The sequence below is a fragment of the Molossus molossus genome, unplaced genomic scaffold, assembly GCF_014108415.1.
Source record: "Molossus molossus isolate mMolMol1 unplaced genomic scaffold, mMolMol1.p scaffold_m16_p_1, whole genome shotgun sequence".
In the NCBI taxonomy this organism is placed as follows: Eukaryota; Metazoa; Chordata; class Mammalia; order Chiroptera; family Molossidae; genus Molossus; species Molossus molossus.
Window position 1 is genome coordinate 100,937,771 of NW_023425344.1, and position 19,714 is coordinate 100,957,484.

A 19,714-nucleotide genomic window follows, 5' to 3' on the forward strand; every position below is an offset into this window, starting at 1 on the left:
GCTTGGTCTTTATTCCTCAAGGGCGCTACTCACAGCTAAGACTGCTGCTGTCTTTAGACTCCTAGCCCGCTACCCTATTGCACCTCTGCAGATCCTACCAGTGTCTGTGGTGATATGGTCTTGTCCTGCTGCTTTACTGTTGCTTATTTCCAAGGATTCATCTTTATTTTAGTTGTATGTCCCGTTTGATTTTGGGAGATCATCTCAGTAGCATCCATTCACTCCACCTTCATTTTCACATCCCTCAAGTGAGAATTAAAAATAAATCTATAGCCCTGGCCAGTTTTGCTCAACGGTTAGAGCGTCAGCCTGCAGTCCAGGCTAAGGGCACAAACCTCTGTTGCAGTTTGTCCCCGGCCCTGGTTTGGTTGTACGGGTGGCAATCAAGCAATGTGTCCCTTTCACATGGATGTTTCTCTCTCTCTCTCTCTCTTCCTCTCTCTCCCTCCCATTATATCTGAATAAAAAAATGAAAAAGTGTCCTCGGGTGAGGATAAATAAATAAATAAAACAAAACTAAAGTGATAGAAAGCCTATTAATAGTGGTTGGTAACTGGGGCTTAGGCTGAGAACAGACTAAGAAGGAGCAGAAAGGAACATCTGGGGGAACAGAAATATTTCTATATCAAGGAGTGGTAAAAAAGACACTTGCAGACCCTTCCTAAACTTTCTATCATCTGGTCTGTTCCATACTCCTCTGACAGCATCCATCCATTAGCACCCTCTTCTCCTGTGCTAACCATCACACCCAAAATATACACTCCACCAGTTTTAGAGGAGGGCCTATTTTGTGACAGCAGCTACTATAGTTCACAGCACCCAAAAGTAGGTACAAGACATTACAAGTAGGCAATAGCAATGACCATTAGGAAAGCTGATTATGAATAGCATACAAATGTTAGAACAGTTGATCAAAACACATTTATATGCTATATTTTATCATTTTACATTTAACTTCTGTGAAACAGGAATACAACTTTTAATTGATGGCATCATACCACTCTAAATTGATATGTTTATTTTTCTTAGTGGTAATTTTTTTTAAACATTGCATCTTTGAATTGATGGCAGAATTCTGATTCTAAACTGCAAAATGCTGGACACAGGATGTACAGGATTTTAACTGTGCATTGATGCTGTAGTGGCCTTCCTAGTCTCTCTCTATAATGCACATGACCTAGGGTATGGCTCAGTCCTGGACTTACAGTGAGTATCCCTTCATGTGGTACCGTGAGCTGTGCTGCTCTGGCTATGCAGGTAGACATCAGGCATGCCTCTGCCTCTGCCTCTGCCACACACTACCAGGATAGGCATGCTGCCCAATTTCTGGCATCAAGCATACACACCCCATCTCACAACCTCATCAGTGCTGCTGTTGCATGCACACCACACGCATTCCTTGGATGAGTCCTCTGCCTGCATGGAGTACTTGGTGTTCATCTGTGCCAGGTAGCAGTGCTGTTAGCTGCAGTGACTGGTGCAAGAGGAGCAGTTGTCAATGGGGTTCAAATGTTTGCTGCTAGGAGTCCATGGAGTATAGAAGTCAGTTCTCCTAAGTTGTCCCTCCCACCTGCAGGGAGAGGCTGGTGCGTCTAGGGGCCAAGGGTAGAGGTTGGGAAATCTGCAATAATTGGACTAAGAAAAAAGTGAGCAGCGGAGAATGAAAAAGCTGTGTTGCCCTGGGAATCCAGGTGCTTCTCGTTTTTTCCAGGTAAAGGGGTGCGGGAGGGCAGGCCTTATCCCTAAAGGCAAGCATGTTCTTTGTTTTAATTTTTGATTCCCACTGGGAGGTGGGACTGAAGACAGCACCCACATAGAGATTTCCTCTGACAAACATGTGCCAATAGCCAGGGTGTTTTTTTAAAAAGTAGAAAGGAATTTTAAGATACAAAGATAATCAAGAAAATTCCTATTATATTACCATGTTACAGATAAATTCTTATTTTTCTAGAATTCCAGCCCAGCAGGGGCAATTCATATGGTTCAACCAAATACTATTATGAAACCCACATAAACAGATTTTAATTTCCATGAAGACTCTAAAAGGAAAGGAAGGTAGAACATGGAAAATTACTGATACAAAACTTACCATGCCACCACTTTGTGTATAATCCATTCAGCTTATCTGAGTTCACACTGTAAGTATCCATCAATATGGCAGACAATGCTAGGACCACATATGAACTTCAGGATGGCCCTGTTGGCCCAGTACACAGAGACATGGATTTAGTTCTGACCATTACACAGGGGATAATGCAAAGTCCCCACTATGTGGCAATATATAATGACCTCAACTCCTCTGTTACAAAGGAATCTCAGGAAATTGTTCTCTTTTTCTCCCGTAGAGACTAGAGTCCATGAACACCAAAACCAGGGCTCAGTCTCTGATATTCAAAACACACTTCCCAATTTCAAGATGTCTACAGTGTAGGTCAAAGCAACACACATCTCCTCCTGGTGTCAAACCCAATTTACAGCTGAAATTTAGAGCAATAAACTTGAATAAACAACTGAAGGAAGTGTTTCCCTTAAGATCAGAACAAGCAGGGATGTCCACTTTCACCACTCTTATTCAACATAGTACTAGAAGTCCTAGTCACAGCAATCAGAAAATAAGAAGAAATAGAAGGCAACCAAATTATATAGGAGAAAGTAAAACTGCCATTATTTGCAGATGATATTATATTGTATAAAGAACACCCTAAATACTTCACCAAAAACCACTAGATCTAATAAAACAACACTGACAAAGTAGCAGCATACAAAATTAATATCCAGAAATCAATGCCATTTTTATACATCAATAATGAACTATCAGAAAGAAAAATTAAGAAAACAATTATATTCACTATTGCAACAACAAAAATATAAGGTACCTAAGAATAAATTTAACCAAGGAGGTAAAAGATATGCACTCAGAAAACTATAGGACATTGAAGAAAGAAACTGAAGAAGATACAAATAAGTAGAAACATATACTGTGTTTATGGATTAGAAGAATTAATATCCTTAAAATGTACATGCTACCCAAAGCAATCTATAGATTCAAAGCAATTCCAGTTAAAATACCAATGGCATATTTCACAGTTCTAGAAAAAAATATTCCAAAAATGTATATGGAACCAAAGACCCAGAATAGCCTCAGCAATCTTGAGAAAAAAAACAAAGTTGGAGGGATCACAATACCAAATATCAAACTATACTACAAGCTCACTGCAATCAAAACAGCCTGGAACTGGTAGAAGATCAGACAGGGATAGATCATTGGAACAGAACAGAGAGCTTAGAAATCAACCCATGCCTTTATGGTCAATTAACGTTTGACAAAGGAGGCAAGATTATACAATGTAGTAAAGATAGTTCTTCAATAAATGGTGCTGGGAATGTTGGACAGGTACATGCAAAAAAAAAAAAAAAAAAAGAATATAGACCACCAATTTACACAATACACAAGAATGTATGTAAAAATGTATAAAAGACCTAAATGTAAGTCATGAAACCATAAAAACATAGGCAGTAAAATCTCAGACATTTTTATCAATATTTTGGCTGGTGTATCTTAGGGCAAGGGAAACAAAGGGAAAAAAAATAAACAAGTGGGACTATGTCAAACTAAAAAGCACAGCAAAAGAAACCATCATCAAAATGAAAAGGGAACCCACTATATGGTAGAAATATTCACCAATTATATATCTGATACAGGGTTAATTTCCAAACTATAACATATAACTTATATAACTCAACACCAGGAAGACAAACAATCCAATTAAAAAATTGACAATGGGAATGGCCGCCATCATCAAATCATCAAACAACAAGTGTTGGCAAGGGTGTGGAGAAAGGGGGACTCTAGTACACTGCTGGTGGGAATGCAGACTTGTGCAGCCACTATGGCAAACAATATGGTGTTACCTCAAAAAATTAAAAATTGAACTTCCATTTGACCCAGTGATCCCACTTCTAGGAATATACCCTAAGAAGCCTGAAACACCAATCAGAAAGAATATATGTACCCCCATGTTTGTAGCAGCACTATTTACAATATCTAGAATCTACAAACAGCCCAAGTGTCCATCAGTAGACGAATGGATAAAAAAGCTGTGGTACATATACACAATGAAGTACTATATAGCTGTAAGAAAGAAAGATCTCTTGTCATTTGAGATGACATGTAGGGACCTGGAAAGTATTATCCTAAGTAAAACAAGCTAAACAGAGAAAGACAAGTATCATATGATCTCACTCATTTGTGGAATATAGTGAACATAACAGTCTGAGGAATGGGGTAGTCCCAGAGACATGGAAGTGGGGTACAGACTGACAGTCCTCAGAAGAGGGCATAGTGGGGGTAAGATAAACCACAGAACTTATATGCATGTATGCATGAACAATGGACATGGACAACAAAGCTGGGGACAGGGTGGGGAGGGAGGGGGAGAAGGGAGTAACTGGGGGAGAAAGGAGAAGCATCTGTAACAAAAATAAATTAATTAATTTTAAAAAAATTGACAATGGTCCTGAATAGATACTTCTCCACAGAGGACATACAAATGACCAAGAGACACATAAAGAATGCTCAACATCACTAGTCATCAGACAGATGCAAATTAAAATACATTGAGGTATTACCTCACTCCTGCCAAAAAGGCTATCATCAATAAATCAACAAACAAGGGTTGGAGAGGACGTGGAGAAAAAGAAACCCTAGTGTAAGGTTGGTGGGAATGCAGACTGGTGAAGCCACTGTGAAAAACAGCATGGAGTTACCTCACAATATTAAAAATGAAACTGTTCTATGATCCCACTTCTGGGAACATATCCTAAGAATCCCAAAATACCAATCAGAAAGTATATATGCACCCCTATGATAATAGCAGTGTTGTTTACAATAGCCAAGATCTGGAAACAGCCCAAATGCCCATCAGCAGATGAATGGACAGAAAAGCTGTGGTACATTTACACAATGAAATGCTATGCAGCTCTAGAAAGAAACGTTTACCTTTTGCAACAGCAAGGTTGGACCCAGAAACTATAACAATAAGCAAAATGAGCCAGTCAGAGAAAGACAAATATCATATTATCTCACTTTAATGTGGAATCAAAAGAACAAAATAAACTGACGTACAAAACAGAACCAGGGACATAGATACATGGAACAGACTGACAGATGTTAGAGGGAAGGTAGGAGCAGTGGTGGGATAAAAAAAAAAAAAAGGCAAATAGATTAGCCAAAGAACATTTATGCATAGCCCTTGGACACAAACAATAATATGGTAAGGGCCAGAGGGAGGGGAGGACTAAATATGGGTGGAGTGGGGCACAGGTGGGGATACCGGGGGCATTGGTAATAATGTCAAAATAAAAATAAATTATAATTGTTCAGAATGAATAAATAAATAAGTAAGAATAGGCCATGTGAACACATAGTGAGAAGGTGGCCATCTACAGCCATGAGAAGAGACCTCAACTCATTATGTAACTGAGACTAATAGCCTGCAGGAAAAATCTATAGGATAACTATAGATAACTATAGAATCTTTGCTTGGCTTGTGAATCTACCCAGGAAACTAAGACTAGACATTGGTGTTTAACATGGACCCTTCCACACTCATCCAAACCCAGTAGAAGAAGCCACTATCAGTGGAACACCAACACCCACGGAAAAATTTGACAGCCTCCAAAACCCACTGAGACAGCCAATATGGTGAAACAAAGAAACAAATCCCAAATAAAAGAACAGTAGAATTCTACAGAAGAAGAGCTAAATGAAATGCAGCTAAGCAAATTATCAGAGGTAGAGTTCAGAATAATGATTATGAGGAAGCTGAACAGCATGAGTAAAGAGCTCAGTAGCATGAGTAAAGATATAGAAACAATAAAAATCAATTAATTGGAAATGAAAAACTATTAGGCAGAAATGAAGAATGACATAGCAGAAATAAAGAACACAATGGAAGGAATACCCAGAAGACTGAAGAAGCTGAGACTGGATCGGTGAATAAAAAGACAGAGTAGAAAAAATCACCCAATCAGAGAACCAAAAAGAAAAAAGAATTAAAAAACAGGAAGACAGCTTAAGAGAACTGTGGGACAATATGAAACATAACAATATCTGCACCATAGGAGTTCCAGAAGAAGAAGAAAATGAGCAAAAGTTAGAAAATATATGTGAAGAAATAGTGACAGAAAATTTCCTTAACTTGGTGAAAGGAAAAGGCATACAAGTTCAAGAAGAATAGAGAACCCCAAGTAAGAAGAACCCAAACAGGCCCACACCAGGACACATAATAATTAGAATACCAAAAATTAAAGACAAAGAGAGAATCATAAAGGCAGCAAGAGATAAGCAACAGATTACCTACATAGAAACCTCCATAAGGCTATCAGCTGACTTCTCATCAGAAACACTACAGGCCAGAAGGGAATGGCATTAAATATTCAAGGTCATGAAAAACAAGGACCTAAACCCAAGACTACTCTATCCAGTAAGGCTATCATTCAAAATAGAAGGTGAATAAAGAGCTTCCCAGACCCCTCTCCCCAAAAATAAATAAAGCTAAGGAAATATATTAGCAGCAAACCAACACTGCAAGAAATGTTAAAAGGACTGTGTTAATTAGCAAAAGAAATAGGGAGAGAAACAAAACCATAATAAATAAAAATAAAAAAGTACATATCAATAATAACTTTAAATGTAAATGGATTAAATGCTCCAATCAAAAGACACAGAGTAGCTGAATGGATAAGAAGGCATGACTCATATATATGTTGTTTACAAGAGACACACCTCACTACAAAACTCTCACATAGGTTGAAAGTAAAGGCATGGAAAAGTTTTTTGCAAGCAAATGAAAGGAAAAAAAAAAAAAAGCTGGGGGTAGCAATATTTGTATCTGATAAAACAGATTTCCAAATGAAGACCATAACTAGAGACAAAGAAGACCACTACATAATATTGAAAGGATTTATCCAATGGGAGGATATAACCTTGGTAAACATATATGAACCAAATATAGGAGCACCAAAATATATTTAAAAACTTCTGGAGGACTTCAAAAAAGAAATTGACAGCAATACAAACAAAGCAGGGGACTTCAACACCCCACTGTCATCATTGGATAGATCCTCCAGACAAAATATTAACAAGGAAACAAAGACTCTCAATGATGCACTAGAAAAATAAATTTAATAGATATTTACAGATAAGTACACTCCAAAATTGCAGAATTTACATTCTTCTCAAGTGCACATGAGACATTTTCAAAGTCAGATTACATGTTAGGACACAAACTACATCTCTACAAGTTCAAGAAGCCTGAAATCATATCAAGCATCTTCTCAGATCACAATGGCATAAAACTAGAAATCAATTACAACAAAAACATGCAAACTCATTAGAACACATGGAGGCTAAAAAGCATGTTATTTTTCTTTTTCCTTACCCGAGGATACTTTTCCATTTTTTGTTCAGACAGAGTTGGAGTGAGAGAGAGGAAGAGAGAGAGAGAAACATCGATGTGAAAGGGATACACTGAGTGGCCGCCACCCACACGACCAACTAGGGCTGGGGACAAACTGCAACCGAGGCACGTGCACTTAGCAGGAACCGAACCCGGGTCTCTCTGGACTGCAGGCCAACGGAATACCATGTTATTAAACAATGAATGTCTTACCAAGGAGCTCAAGAAAGAAATAAAAAAATTCCTGAAAACCAATGAAAATGAACACAACAACACAAAATCTATGGGATGCAGTGAAAACAGTCCTGAGAGGGGAAGGTCATAGCACTATAGGCCTACGTCAGAAACAAGAAAAATTTCTAATTGATTATTGAACCATACAACTTAAAGAACTAGATAGTAAACAAACAAAAAACCCAGAACAAGTAGAAGGAAAAAATTAGTAATCGTCAGAGCAGAAAAAAACAACACAGAGACTTAAAAAAAAAAATTAAAAGATCAATGAAACAAAGAGCTAGTTCTTTGAAAAGATAAACAAGATTGATAAACTCTTAGCCAGACTCACAAAGAAACAAAGACAGAGGACCCAAATAAACAAAATCAGAAACAAATGAAGAGAAATAACACCTGATACCACAAAAAAAGAAAGGATTGTTAAAAAAAATACTGCAAACAATTATACGCCAACAAATTGGACAATCTAAGTGAAATGGACAAATTTCTAAAATCTTACAATCTTCCAAAACTGAACTGGGAAGAGATAGAAAACTTAAATAGACCAATAACAACTAAGGTAATTACAGATATAATCAACAAACTCCTAGCAAACAAAAACCAGGCCCGGCTGTCTTCACAGGGGAGTTTTACCAAACATTCAAGAAACTATCATAACCCATTCTCCTCAAACTATTCCAAAAAATTCAAGAAGAATGACTTCCAAATTCTTTTTATGAGGCCAGCATAATCCTAATTCCAAAACCAGATGAAGGCACTAGAAAGAAAGAAAACTACAGGCCAACATCTCTGATGAACATAGATGCCAAATTTCTTAACAAAATATTAGCAAATTGAATCCAGCAACACATTAAAAAAATTATTCACCATGGCCAAGTAGGATTCATCCCAAGGTTTCAAGGATGGCACAATATTCACAAATCAATAAATGTGATACACCACATAAACAAAATGAAAGACAAGCAACCATATGATTATATCAATAGATGCTGAAAATGCATTTGACAAAATTAAGCACCCATTTCTGATAAAAATGCTCAGCAGTGTGGGAACAGAGGGATTATATCTCAACATAATAAAGGCCATTTATAAAAAACCTACAGCCAACATTATACTCAATTGGCAAAATATACAAGCATTTCCCTTAAGAACAAGAACGAGACAGGGATGCCCACTTTCGCCACTCTTATTTAACCTAGTACTGGAAGTTGTATCCACAGCAATCAGACATGAAGAAAAAATGAAAGGGATCCAAATAGAAAAGGAGGAAGTTTAACTGTCATTCACCAACGACATGATATTGTACACAGAATACCCTAAAGAATCCATCAAAAATTTACTAGATTTAATAAATTAATTTGGCAAAGTAGTAGGATACAAAATTAACATTCAGAAATCGATGTCATTCTTATACACCAATAATGAAAAGTCAGAAAGGGAAACAAACGAACAAAACTCCCATTTACCATTGTAACAACAACAACAACAATAAAATACCTAGGAATAAACTTAACCTAGGAGGTAAAAAACTTGTTCTCAGAAAACTACAGGACATTGAAAAAAGAAATAGAAGAAGATATAAAAAAGTGGAAACATATACCATGTTCATGGATCAGAAAAATCAACATCATTAAATTCTACAAATTCAAAGCAATCTCCAGATTCAATGCACTACCTATTAAAGTACCAACAGCATATTACACAGATCTAGAACAAATACTCCAAAAGTTTATATAGAACCTCAAAAGACCCTGAATAGCCATAGCAATTTTGAAAAAGAAGAACAAAGTGGGAGGAATCACAATACCAGATATCAAGTTATACCACAAAGCCATCGTAATCAAAACAGCCTGGTACTGTCCCAAAAACAGACATATAGATCAATAAAACAGAACAGAGAACCCAGTTATTGACCCAAGACAGTGTGCACCATTAATATTCAACAAAAGAGTCAAGAGCAGCCCTGGCCAGTTTGGCTCAGTGGTTAGAGCGTCGGCCTGCGGTCCGGAGAGACCCGGGTTCGGTTCCCGCTAAGGGCACGTACTTCGGTTGCAGTTTGTCCCCGGCCCTGGTTGGTCGTGCAGGTGGCAGCCACTCGATGTATCCCTTCATGTCAATGTTTCTCTCTCTCTCTCTCTCTTCCTCTCTCTCCCTCCCACTCTATCTGTACAAAAAAATGTAAAAATATCCTTGGGTGAGGATAAAAAAAAAAAAAAAAAAGAGTCAAGAGCATACAATGGAGAAAAGATAGTCTCCAATAAATGGTGCTGGGAAAATGGACAGCTATATGCAAAAAAAATGAAACTAGACCACCAACTTACACCATAAATAATAATGTACTCAAAATGGACAAAAAACTTATATGTAACCTGTGAAACTATAAAAATCCTAGAAGAAAATGTAGGCAGAAAAATCTCAGATATCATATGTAGTGAATGTTCACTGGCATATCGTCTAGGGCAAGAGAAACATAGAAAAAAAGGTAATAAATGGGACTGTATCAAACTTAAAAGCTTCTGCATGGCAAAAGAAACCAGCATCAAAATGAAAAGGGAACCCACTCTCTGAGAGAAAATATTTGCCAACAATACATCAGATAAGGGTTAATATCCAAAATATATAGAGTACTCATACAACTCAACAAAAGGAAGGCAAACAATCCAATTAAAAATGGGCAGAGGACCTGAATAGACACTTCTCCAAACAGGACATACAAATGGCCAGAAGACATATAAAAAATTTTCTCAACATCTCTAATCATCAGTCAAATAATAATTAAAATGACTGTGAGGTATAACATCACATCTGCCAGAATGGCAGCCATCAACAAATCATCATGCAACAAGTTTTGGCGAGGATGTGGAGAAAAGGGGATCCTAGTACACCACTGGTGGGAATGCAGACTGGTGTAGCCACTATGGAAAACAATATGGAGTTTCCTCAAAAAATTAAAAATGGAACTGCTATTTGACTCAGCGATCCCATTTCTTGCAATATATCCTAAGAAGCCTGAAACATCAATCAGGAAGAATATATGCATCCCTATGTTCATAGCAACACTATTTTTAATAGCTAATATCTGGAAACAGCCCAAGTGCCCATTAGTAGATGAGTGGATGAAAAAGTTGTGGTACACTTACACAATGGAATACTATGCAGCTGTAAGAAAGAGAGATCTGTTACCCTTTGAGACAATATGAAGGGATGTGGAGAGTATTATGCTAAACAAAATAAGCCAGTCGGAGAAAAGTATTACAAGATCTTACTTGTTTGTGGAACATAATGAACAATATAAGCTGTCAACCAAAAGAGATCCGGAATCATGGATGTAGGGAACACACTGACAAACCTCATAGGGAAGGGGGTTAGGAGGGTGGGAAGAGATAAACCAAAGAACTTTTATGCATATGTGCACAACCAATTGACAGGACATTAGGTTGGGGAAAGCAGGAGGAGCATGGGAGCGGGGAGGAGGGGATAAATGGGGGCAAAAAGGGGACATCTGTAATACTTTCAATATAGGAAAACATTTATGAAATTAAATAAAAAAAAAAAAGAGGATACACAAGAGAAGTGAGATATCTTACCTTTCAGAAATACATGTCTGATTGAAAGAGAGCATGACATTCAATCAGTATTTACCAGATAAATGGTGATGGAAGGAGAGTTGATTTGAGGTGGTGAACACATAATACAAAGTATAGATAAAGTGTTGTGGAATTGTGCACCTAAAACCTGCATAATTTTGTTAACCAGTGTCACCAAATAAATTCAATAAAAAGGGAAAAAAAACTAGTTATAAAGACACATTAACCTGACAGGTCTCAATCAATGCTATACTGGGAATTTGATAAGGCTTCTAATGAAACCAGTAGGAGAGGAGACAAAGACTTTTAGTATGGCTTTGGTCATTATTCTTCCAGTTAGGACCATCCCACTTTTAGTGTTGGAATGTGGATAAATGTAAACAAGACTATGAAGATCACTTTAAAAAAAATTTTTTTTATTGATTTCTAGAGAGAGAGAGGAAGGGGGAGAGAGAGAGAGATAGAAACATCGATGATTTGCCCCCTCCTATGTGCCCCCCCACCAGAAACTGGGCCCACAACCTGGGCATGTGCCCTGACTGGAAATTGAACCGGTGACCTCTTGGTGCATGGGTCCATGCTCGACCACTGAGCCACAACAGCCGGGCTGAAGATCACTTTTTGCAAAGCAATTCCGTAAGTCTTTTATTTTGTGGAAATAAGAAATATGTCTTACAAGACAATGAAAAACAACTGTCTTGCTGTTTCTCAATCGGCTATTATCTTGTTTGTAGATAAAAGTGCCAATTATTGCATCATATGCCAATTTAAAGGTAATTTTATCTCAAAGAACTTAAACATTGTTTTATTTCAAAAGACTTAAATTTGGAAAATTGTCAGATGTCTCAAAAGCTGAATCTTCCAAAGACGAAGACACTTGTGTCAAAACGTAAGTGAAGAATTTGAGTAAAATGGTTTCTGAAATGAGAAGAAGCATTTCTAAATTGACATATTTATAGTAATCTTTAAGAACATATATATATATATAAATGTTATTATTTTGTGCTCTATGGAAAATATGTGAATTTAACCTCTGAGGTAGAAAGTTATAAAGTAAAACACTTATTTTTTATTTATTTATTTTTAAACATGTTTTTATTAATTAGAGAGAGAGAAAAAAATGGAGGGGAGAGAACTAGAAATATCAATAAGATAGAAACATTGATTAGCTGCCTCCTCCACATCCCCTGTTGGGGATCGAGCTAGAAACCCAGGTTTGTGCCCTGACCAGGAATCAAACCAGGGACCTTTTGGTGCATGAGTCCATGCTCAACCACTGAGCCACACCAGCTGAGCAGAGAAGTACTTATTTTTTAGAGTGGGCTAAAAATTTCTGTTTTATTAATTTTAATAGAAATAGCTATTAAAAATTTTGAGAGGGAAGGTAGTTTCATAGAGCAAAATAAGAAGAAAATGTTTTCACCGAAACAGGAAAACATTTATAAATAGGTAAGTATATACTATTTCTCAGTCAAAATGAATAAAACTCATCTAGTTTAAAAATTGACCAGTTTATGCTATAAATTAATAAAACAATTATTTAAGTAACTTTTCTCTCAAGGAATTAACCAGATTTGAATTAGAGGTGCATTTGTGATGATAAAGGTAAAAAGTAGTTTCTCCAAGAATTAATAGGAACAAGTGACATAATCACTGGGGAGGGAAAGGACATCATTCCAAAGACAGGCTCAAGAAGAACTACTGGACATAAAGGTTTATGGCTGTAAAGGACAAGAGACACAGGAGGTATCCAAAGTCTTGAGCATAGAAAACTGGCAGAATAATGAACAGTTAAGATGAAGTCATAAGAAACCAGTCCTCTTAGATACCTCCACCACTGCTATCCACCACTTCTCACCAACCACCAAGTACTTTTGATCCTTTCATTTAAATATCCTCCTCAATGTCTTTACATTTAAAACATGCTTTTCTTTTCCATTTCCATGGTCACTGCCCTAGCTTAGCTTCACTTATTTCAATAACCTCTTTTCTAGTTTTCCTGACTCTAAACTTATACTCCACACACCAACTCTCTCCAGCACAACTGTTATCCCAACTTAAGGAAACTTAATCAACACAAAGATCTTGCTACTCCCTTGCTGAAAATTCTTGTTTATTCTAATTTTGGTCACATAAAATGTGAAGTATTTTTCCATACATGTAAGGACCTTCATATTTTAAACCTTATTTATGAACTGCCCAGTCTCATCTTCTACAATTGCCTTTCTGGTGTATTATGCTGCAGAAATACAGAACATCTTTTGTTTCCCCAGACACATGTTATACCCTCATTTAATTATATCTTTATACTTGCTATTCCCACTGCTTAGAAATCTTCCCGTAGCTTTTCTGTCTTGGAGACTTTCCGTCATCCATCGAATGATCTGTACTATATAAAGTCCCCCTCTGATTTCACCAAATGGACCTAGGCAAACCTTTACTGTTTTCCCTTCTGCTTTGTGCATGCAACAAACAAACATATACCAAATATGCTGCCATAATGGAAGTAACCATTAATGTGTCAATTGTTTTTTACAACACTCAAGAGGAGCCATTAAACACAAGTATATCCCACATTATTAGTCCAGGGCCTAATATAGTCAATAAACGTTTGTCAAATGAAATGTTTGACTTTAGCATCATGAATCTAGTGGAATAACTGAGACTAACAGGCTGTTAAAGATAGGAGATGGGCACTTGGGGAAGAGGAGAGTACTAGTGTTACACTGTATTATCAACTCTAAAAATGTAAATTTTTTGAAAGGTTATGGTTGACAAAACTGAAAAGTAAATGCCACTGTACTGTTTGAATTTTCTCCCTTGGGAAAGTGCCATCAGGATGTGCCACTGTAACTGCAGAGGCAGCAGAAGTAGCATTTTGCTGACATCACAGACACGCTTTAGCTCGAGGAGGAAACAGTGTGTCATAGACAGTCCTATAGGACAGCAAGATCTATATCACAATCAATCCAAATTTACTTCCAGAAATCAGTTGTCTTATTTCTTTAAAAACAATTTTCACAGATGATTGTTAATGGACTGCATTATAGGTAGAATGAGTCACTTATTCAATATAAGAACTTGGATCTACCAAATACCAAAAGCCACCTGCTAGCAAGATAGTTCCTGGAAAGAAAAACAGAACAGCAACTCTTTTTATCCACCTTCTGTACCACCAGAAATCTCCATTTTACTAGTTCACTCTGGAAGTGTTTAGGCCAATTATATTAGAATTTTAAAAGCTTTTCAGAGAACATATGATTTTTATAATGAACACAGTCATTATTTAATTTATTTTCAAGAGAAATCTTTGCCCTGGCTAGGCAGCTCAGCTGGTTGGAGCATCTTCCCATGCACAGAAGAGTCATGGGTTTGGTTCCCAGTCAGGGCACATACCCAGGTTGCAGGTTTGATCCACGGTCTTGGGGCCCATACGGAAGATGGGAGGCAACCGATAGATGTCTTTCTCTCTCTCTCCATCTCCTTTCCTGTATCTAACATCAATTTTAAAAAAAGAAATCTTCAATGTCTGAAAAACTTAAATTAAAACTCATAATTAAAATTACTTTAAAATAATTCATATACAGTAACAATGTCCAAAATGTTCAGGAGGAAAGAAAATGCATAATGAAAAAAAAAGTGCCCATTTTGTTCTAGGAAGCAACAAAAAGTTATTTAAGAAATTTCTTAATGGCAAAAAATCCCTTTTCTTCCCAATATCAAAGTAAACATTAAAATATTTGAAACTATAGAATATAGAAATAGGTAACTTAAACTTTGTAAATGAAAGTGCCAAAGTTCAAAAGATAATGTCAGGTAGAAGGTTAATTAGAACTTTTTAAAAAGTTCAAGAGATATATTTTCTTTTTCTCCAGAAGTAAAAGCATGTAATATCTTCTAATAATTAAAATAATCAAAAGGAAATTGAAAAATACTAAGGCTTATGATTTAAGCTTAGGTTAAAAAGTTCCTCGTGATGTTTAAAAACTTTCAATTATTTTAAAAAAGGAAATACTAAACTTTCTAGAAAGGGAAAAATTATATTTGAACAGTCCTTGCTTTTGTAGATGACAAGCTAATCATGTTAATACCCCTCATTTCTCCCTGGAAAAGAAACAACTTAGCTGGGTTTTGAGCAGGAGCGGTGATATTCCTCCTGTTGTAGACGAGTCTCCTCATGGCATGACCCCTCATTTCTCTTTTAAGATAAGATGGCATTGGCATGATGCATATCAGTAAAATTATCACAGCTGCTAGATTTTTTTACATCCACATTGAACATGCTAGGGTTTTCACAATATCTGGAAATGGCCTAGGAGAAGACATCAAATAGAGCACGGTTATGTTAAAAATAAAAGAGTTCCAGCCTTAACACAGAGAGCATCACTGAGAAGCCCCTTCCCCACCTCTGTATATAGATGATAGTCATTGCCCCTTTGGAGAGCTGTGGGCTACACTGCTAGGTCCTTGGGATTCTACTTTATGCTAATTCACTAAGGTAACTCTTTTAGGGACTATAATTGGATTGCCAGAGCAAAGGAGAACTTAGAATTTTTTGAAGTTTAGGTTTTCTCAATGGTGTCAAAGGCGTGACAGGCTACTAACATCATCATCCTCTGTCGCCTGTGCCCTTGGTTCCTTAAATATAATAAACATACACTTAGGAAAAATCAGTGTTTACTCAGCTAATGAAATTCTATCCAATCTTTGTTAGTTATTATATATCCTAAGCAAATTTTAATGAGGCAGGCATGTGTTGCACTTTACTTAAAGAAAAGAACAGTCACCCAGGCTGGTTTGGCTCAGCAGTTAGAACGTTGACCCGCAGACCAGAGAGTCATGGGTTCGGTTCTTGCTAAGGGCAAGTACCTTGGTTGCAGTTTGTCTCTGGCCCCAGTTGGGGTCATGTGGGTGGCAACCAGTCAGTGTGTCTCTCTCACATCAATGTTTCTCTCTCTTTTCCTCCCTCTCTCCCTCCCAATCTGTCTGAAGATGAATGCAAAAATGTCCTCAGGTGAGGATAAAAAAAAAAGATAGGAAGAGTCTAATGATGGAAGCACCCACCATGATGTAGTATTTCACTTGCTCATTAATTAAGGTAGAAACACATCTTACTCTAAAGTACCATCACAGTACCACAGAAAGTGTCATTTTTAAAGTGTCCATTTTAATTGTGAATAACATTGTTGTATACTCACCAAAAGTCATAGCCATAAATATTACTTTGTTCCATGTACTTAACATTTTCATTAAAAACCCATGTACTTTCTATACTGAGTATGTGAAACATATACAATATAAGTATATGTCTCTCAGCTTAGACTTCTTGAACAAACTCATGGGACTGAACTGTGATATACAGAAAAGATATGAATTTGCAAACTGAGATAAGAGTGGTAAGTAAATTGTTTGCAGATAAGATTAGTAATACAATTGTAAGAAACTATTCATATATGGTTTAGAAAAAAGAACAGAATTTAAAGAAAACCAGTCAAAGATTAAATTTGAATTAAAATATTTTGAATCATGATCACAACATGTGGGGTTCTTCTATAAATCATAAAAGATACCAGAAATATGATGTGAGAGTTAATAAGCCTTCTTCAATATGTTTAAGAGAGCTTTTCATTTCCTAATCACTACATAACATGACTGAGCCACGGATGTGGTTTCAGTGTCTGGCAGAAAAGCCCACTTTGTGATCCCACAGCCTCACCTCCAGCTTCTGGGCTCTTTCTCTTCGAAGAGGAGCAAGTACAACAGGCAGTCCGTGGTAACTTGCTAAGGACCGAAGGTCAAAATAGTATTTGGCATAGACACTGGTAGAGACACAAAGATTAAACTGCAGTAGATAGATATACTGCCTTTCCAACTCATTCCTGGGGAAGAGGGAAAAGAGAAAACCAGCACAGGACAATGTCAGTCAACTTGGCAATCTTCACATTATCATTCTCAGCTCCTAGGATGGCTCTAAGTTTTGTTTAAACAAATAAAGGCTACCCAGCTGTACTAAAACTCTAATGTTCAAATAAGCAAACAGGGCACAGCTAATGTGGTCCTTTCTGCATCCCAGCCTTTGCGTTGGGGGCCACGGGGAGGAGGTCATGTCTTCTGTGCACTCCTGCTGCTGACTGGGGCTCATTCGTCAGAGTCCCACCGGTGCAGCTGCAGAGTCATGCTCCCCGCTCACCCACAAGGCCCCACTGCAAGGCTCAGATGAAAGGAGTGATGTGCTGCTTCTCAGCTCTGAAGAACCCGCAGACATTTTCACCATAACAGGAAAAGGCTTATTCAAGTAGAGATGTGCCAACAAAAGGAGTGGGCACATCACCACGGCAACAAGTGGATCCACTGAGAGCCACCACTGTTATCTCAGGGGGAAAACTCCTGAAGTAACAAGGATTCATTTCTAATAAATAAATAAAAACACCACAATTGATGGGAAAGGGAACCCCTTCCCCTCCTCCTCCCCCAGGTCATGGGACTAACGTCAAAGAGCACAGCGCACGATTCTGTTCACCTCAATCTTACTGGGGTGAGAAACTGTCACCATGACAGAGCTGGATGCACGTTCAAACTGTGCGAGGCACAAAGGTTACAGATCCCTGTCTCGGTGGACTAAACCACTTTACGGTGTGACCTCTGACAGAGCACTGGACAACCTCAGACAGTACTCTCCCCGCTGGGACTGCAGCCCTGCGACTCTCTGCACCCCTTGGCAGAACAGAAGGGAACATTTCACAAGGGGTGAGTTCAATAAAGTGGGAGAGGAAATTGGGGAGCAGTCCTTTGCTACGTGACCATACTGCTCTCACTCGCCAAATTCTTAAAGAAATATAAAATGAGAGTAAATTGTACTACTTCCAGTCATCCCTTGATAGAGGTAATTAATAAAATACAAAATGCCTCAAACACATGAGAGAGGCTTATTTTCCAGCATATTTGTTTTCCCAGTTTTAAAGCTTTAATGTTTCATCCATTGGACAGGTCAACCACAGCTTGCTGGTCTCCTTTATGGAAAGCAGTCAGAATATGAGCAGAGATGGGGTTTTCTCACTTGTTAAACTTTAAACCAAACTGAACCTACTTCCAAAATTAATTTCCTGTTCCTATGGCCATAAGTCTATAGAAATGTAAATCAGACAATAATTTTTTTAAATGATTTCATGTATTTGTTTAACATATTGTGGTTTTTAGCAGTGCGATACACCATCCTGTCATCTGATTATTTAAAATTTAATTTAACTTTTTCCATCACCATTTATCTCCCCTATGACCTCTTCCACCTTTACACTCCCAACCCCTCAATCACCGCACTGTTGTCCTTGTCTGTGAGTTCTCCCTTTCTTTCATTTTTGTTCAAACAACCCCCACAACCCCACCCCACCCCCACCAGAGCTGTCTGCCTGCTCTCTGTCTATGAGTCTCTCTATTTTGTTTGGTCGTTCAGTTTGTTCATTCAGTTCTACACATGAGTGCAATCATATGGCACTTGTTTTTCTCTGACTGGCTTATCTCAGTTAGCATAATGATTGCCAGGATTTGGAAGCAGCCCGAGGCCCATTACTGGATGAGTGGATAAAAATGCTGTGGTATATTTACACAATGGAAAACTACTCTTCTGTAAAAAGGAAGAAAATTTTACCCTTTGTGACAGCATGGATGGACCTGGAGAACAGATGGTATTTTCATAATCAGCTAATCAGGACTCGATTCATAACAGGAATAAATGCACCTTACTGTGTCTTTTATATTTTCTTCACTAATACATATTAATTGTGAAGAAATATAGTACCTTCACAGGATGAACATGTCTATTAGAGAGGATTAATCATGGAAGAAAAGCATTATGCCTATAGATTGAGCATCATTTAGTGGTTTTCTTTTTTCTTTTAGATTTTCAATGTCTAGATGTCTGAATGGCATACCACTTACAGGAACAGCAAATTTTCTGAATAGTACCTGCTCAGTTTAACTTATTCTTTAGAAGGAAAATAATATTCCAAAAGGACACACAGATATTGGAAAGTTTTAAGAAAAAGATGATGGACAACAATTTTTCAATTGAGACTCAAAAGGAGACCATTACAAATAGTCAACTGTGGGGGGATGGTACAACTGTATACTACACACTGTGACAATGATGCCTTCCAGTTTTCACAGAGCATAAACAAAAGCAGCTATTATAAACATAGGTCCTTGTATTTTTCTGTTCATACACAAAAAGCATTCTGTACTGTCTGGAGCTAGACACGGCCACCATTTCCCCTGCAGCTCACATCTATGGACATGCACACATCTCCCTGCATGTTCTCTGGTGTTACTGCTAGAACCAGAGCCCCAGCCAGCTGAGTTGCTGGTTTGGAGAAAATGTCAGCTGCCATCAGGGCAGGGCTGGTGCTCATGAGGACACATGATCCTTCTTTCAAGGGA

General features: G+C 37.6%; 1 protein-coding gene across 1 annotated transcript in view; it reads right to left on the bottom strand.

Moving 5' to 3' along the window:
• Positions 1-15,482: 15,482 nt before the first annotated feature.
• The window catches only part of LOC118634031 (cyclin-Y-like protein 1), a 64,466-nt gene continuing 60,234 nt past the window's right edge, over positions 15,483-19,714 (bottom strand). Inside the window, exons 10-11 of the mRNA XM_036268372.1 lie at positions 16,998-17,160; positions 15,483-15,593 (exon numbers count right to left, since the gene is read on the bottom strand). Coding sequence (XP_036124265.1) covers positions 15,483-15,593; positions 16,998-17,160 — 274 coding nt within the window. The remainder of the gene's footprint in view (positions 15,594-16,997; positions 17,161-19,714) is intronic.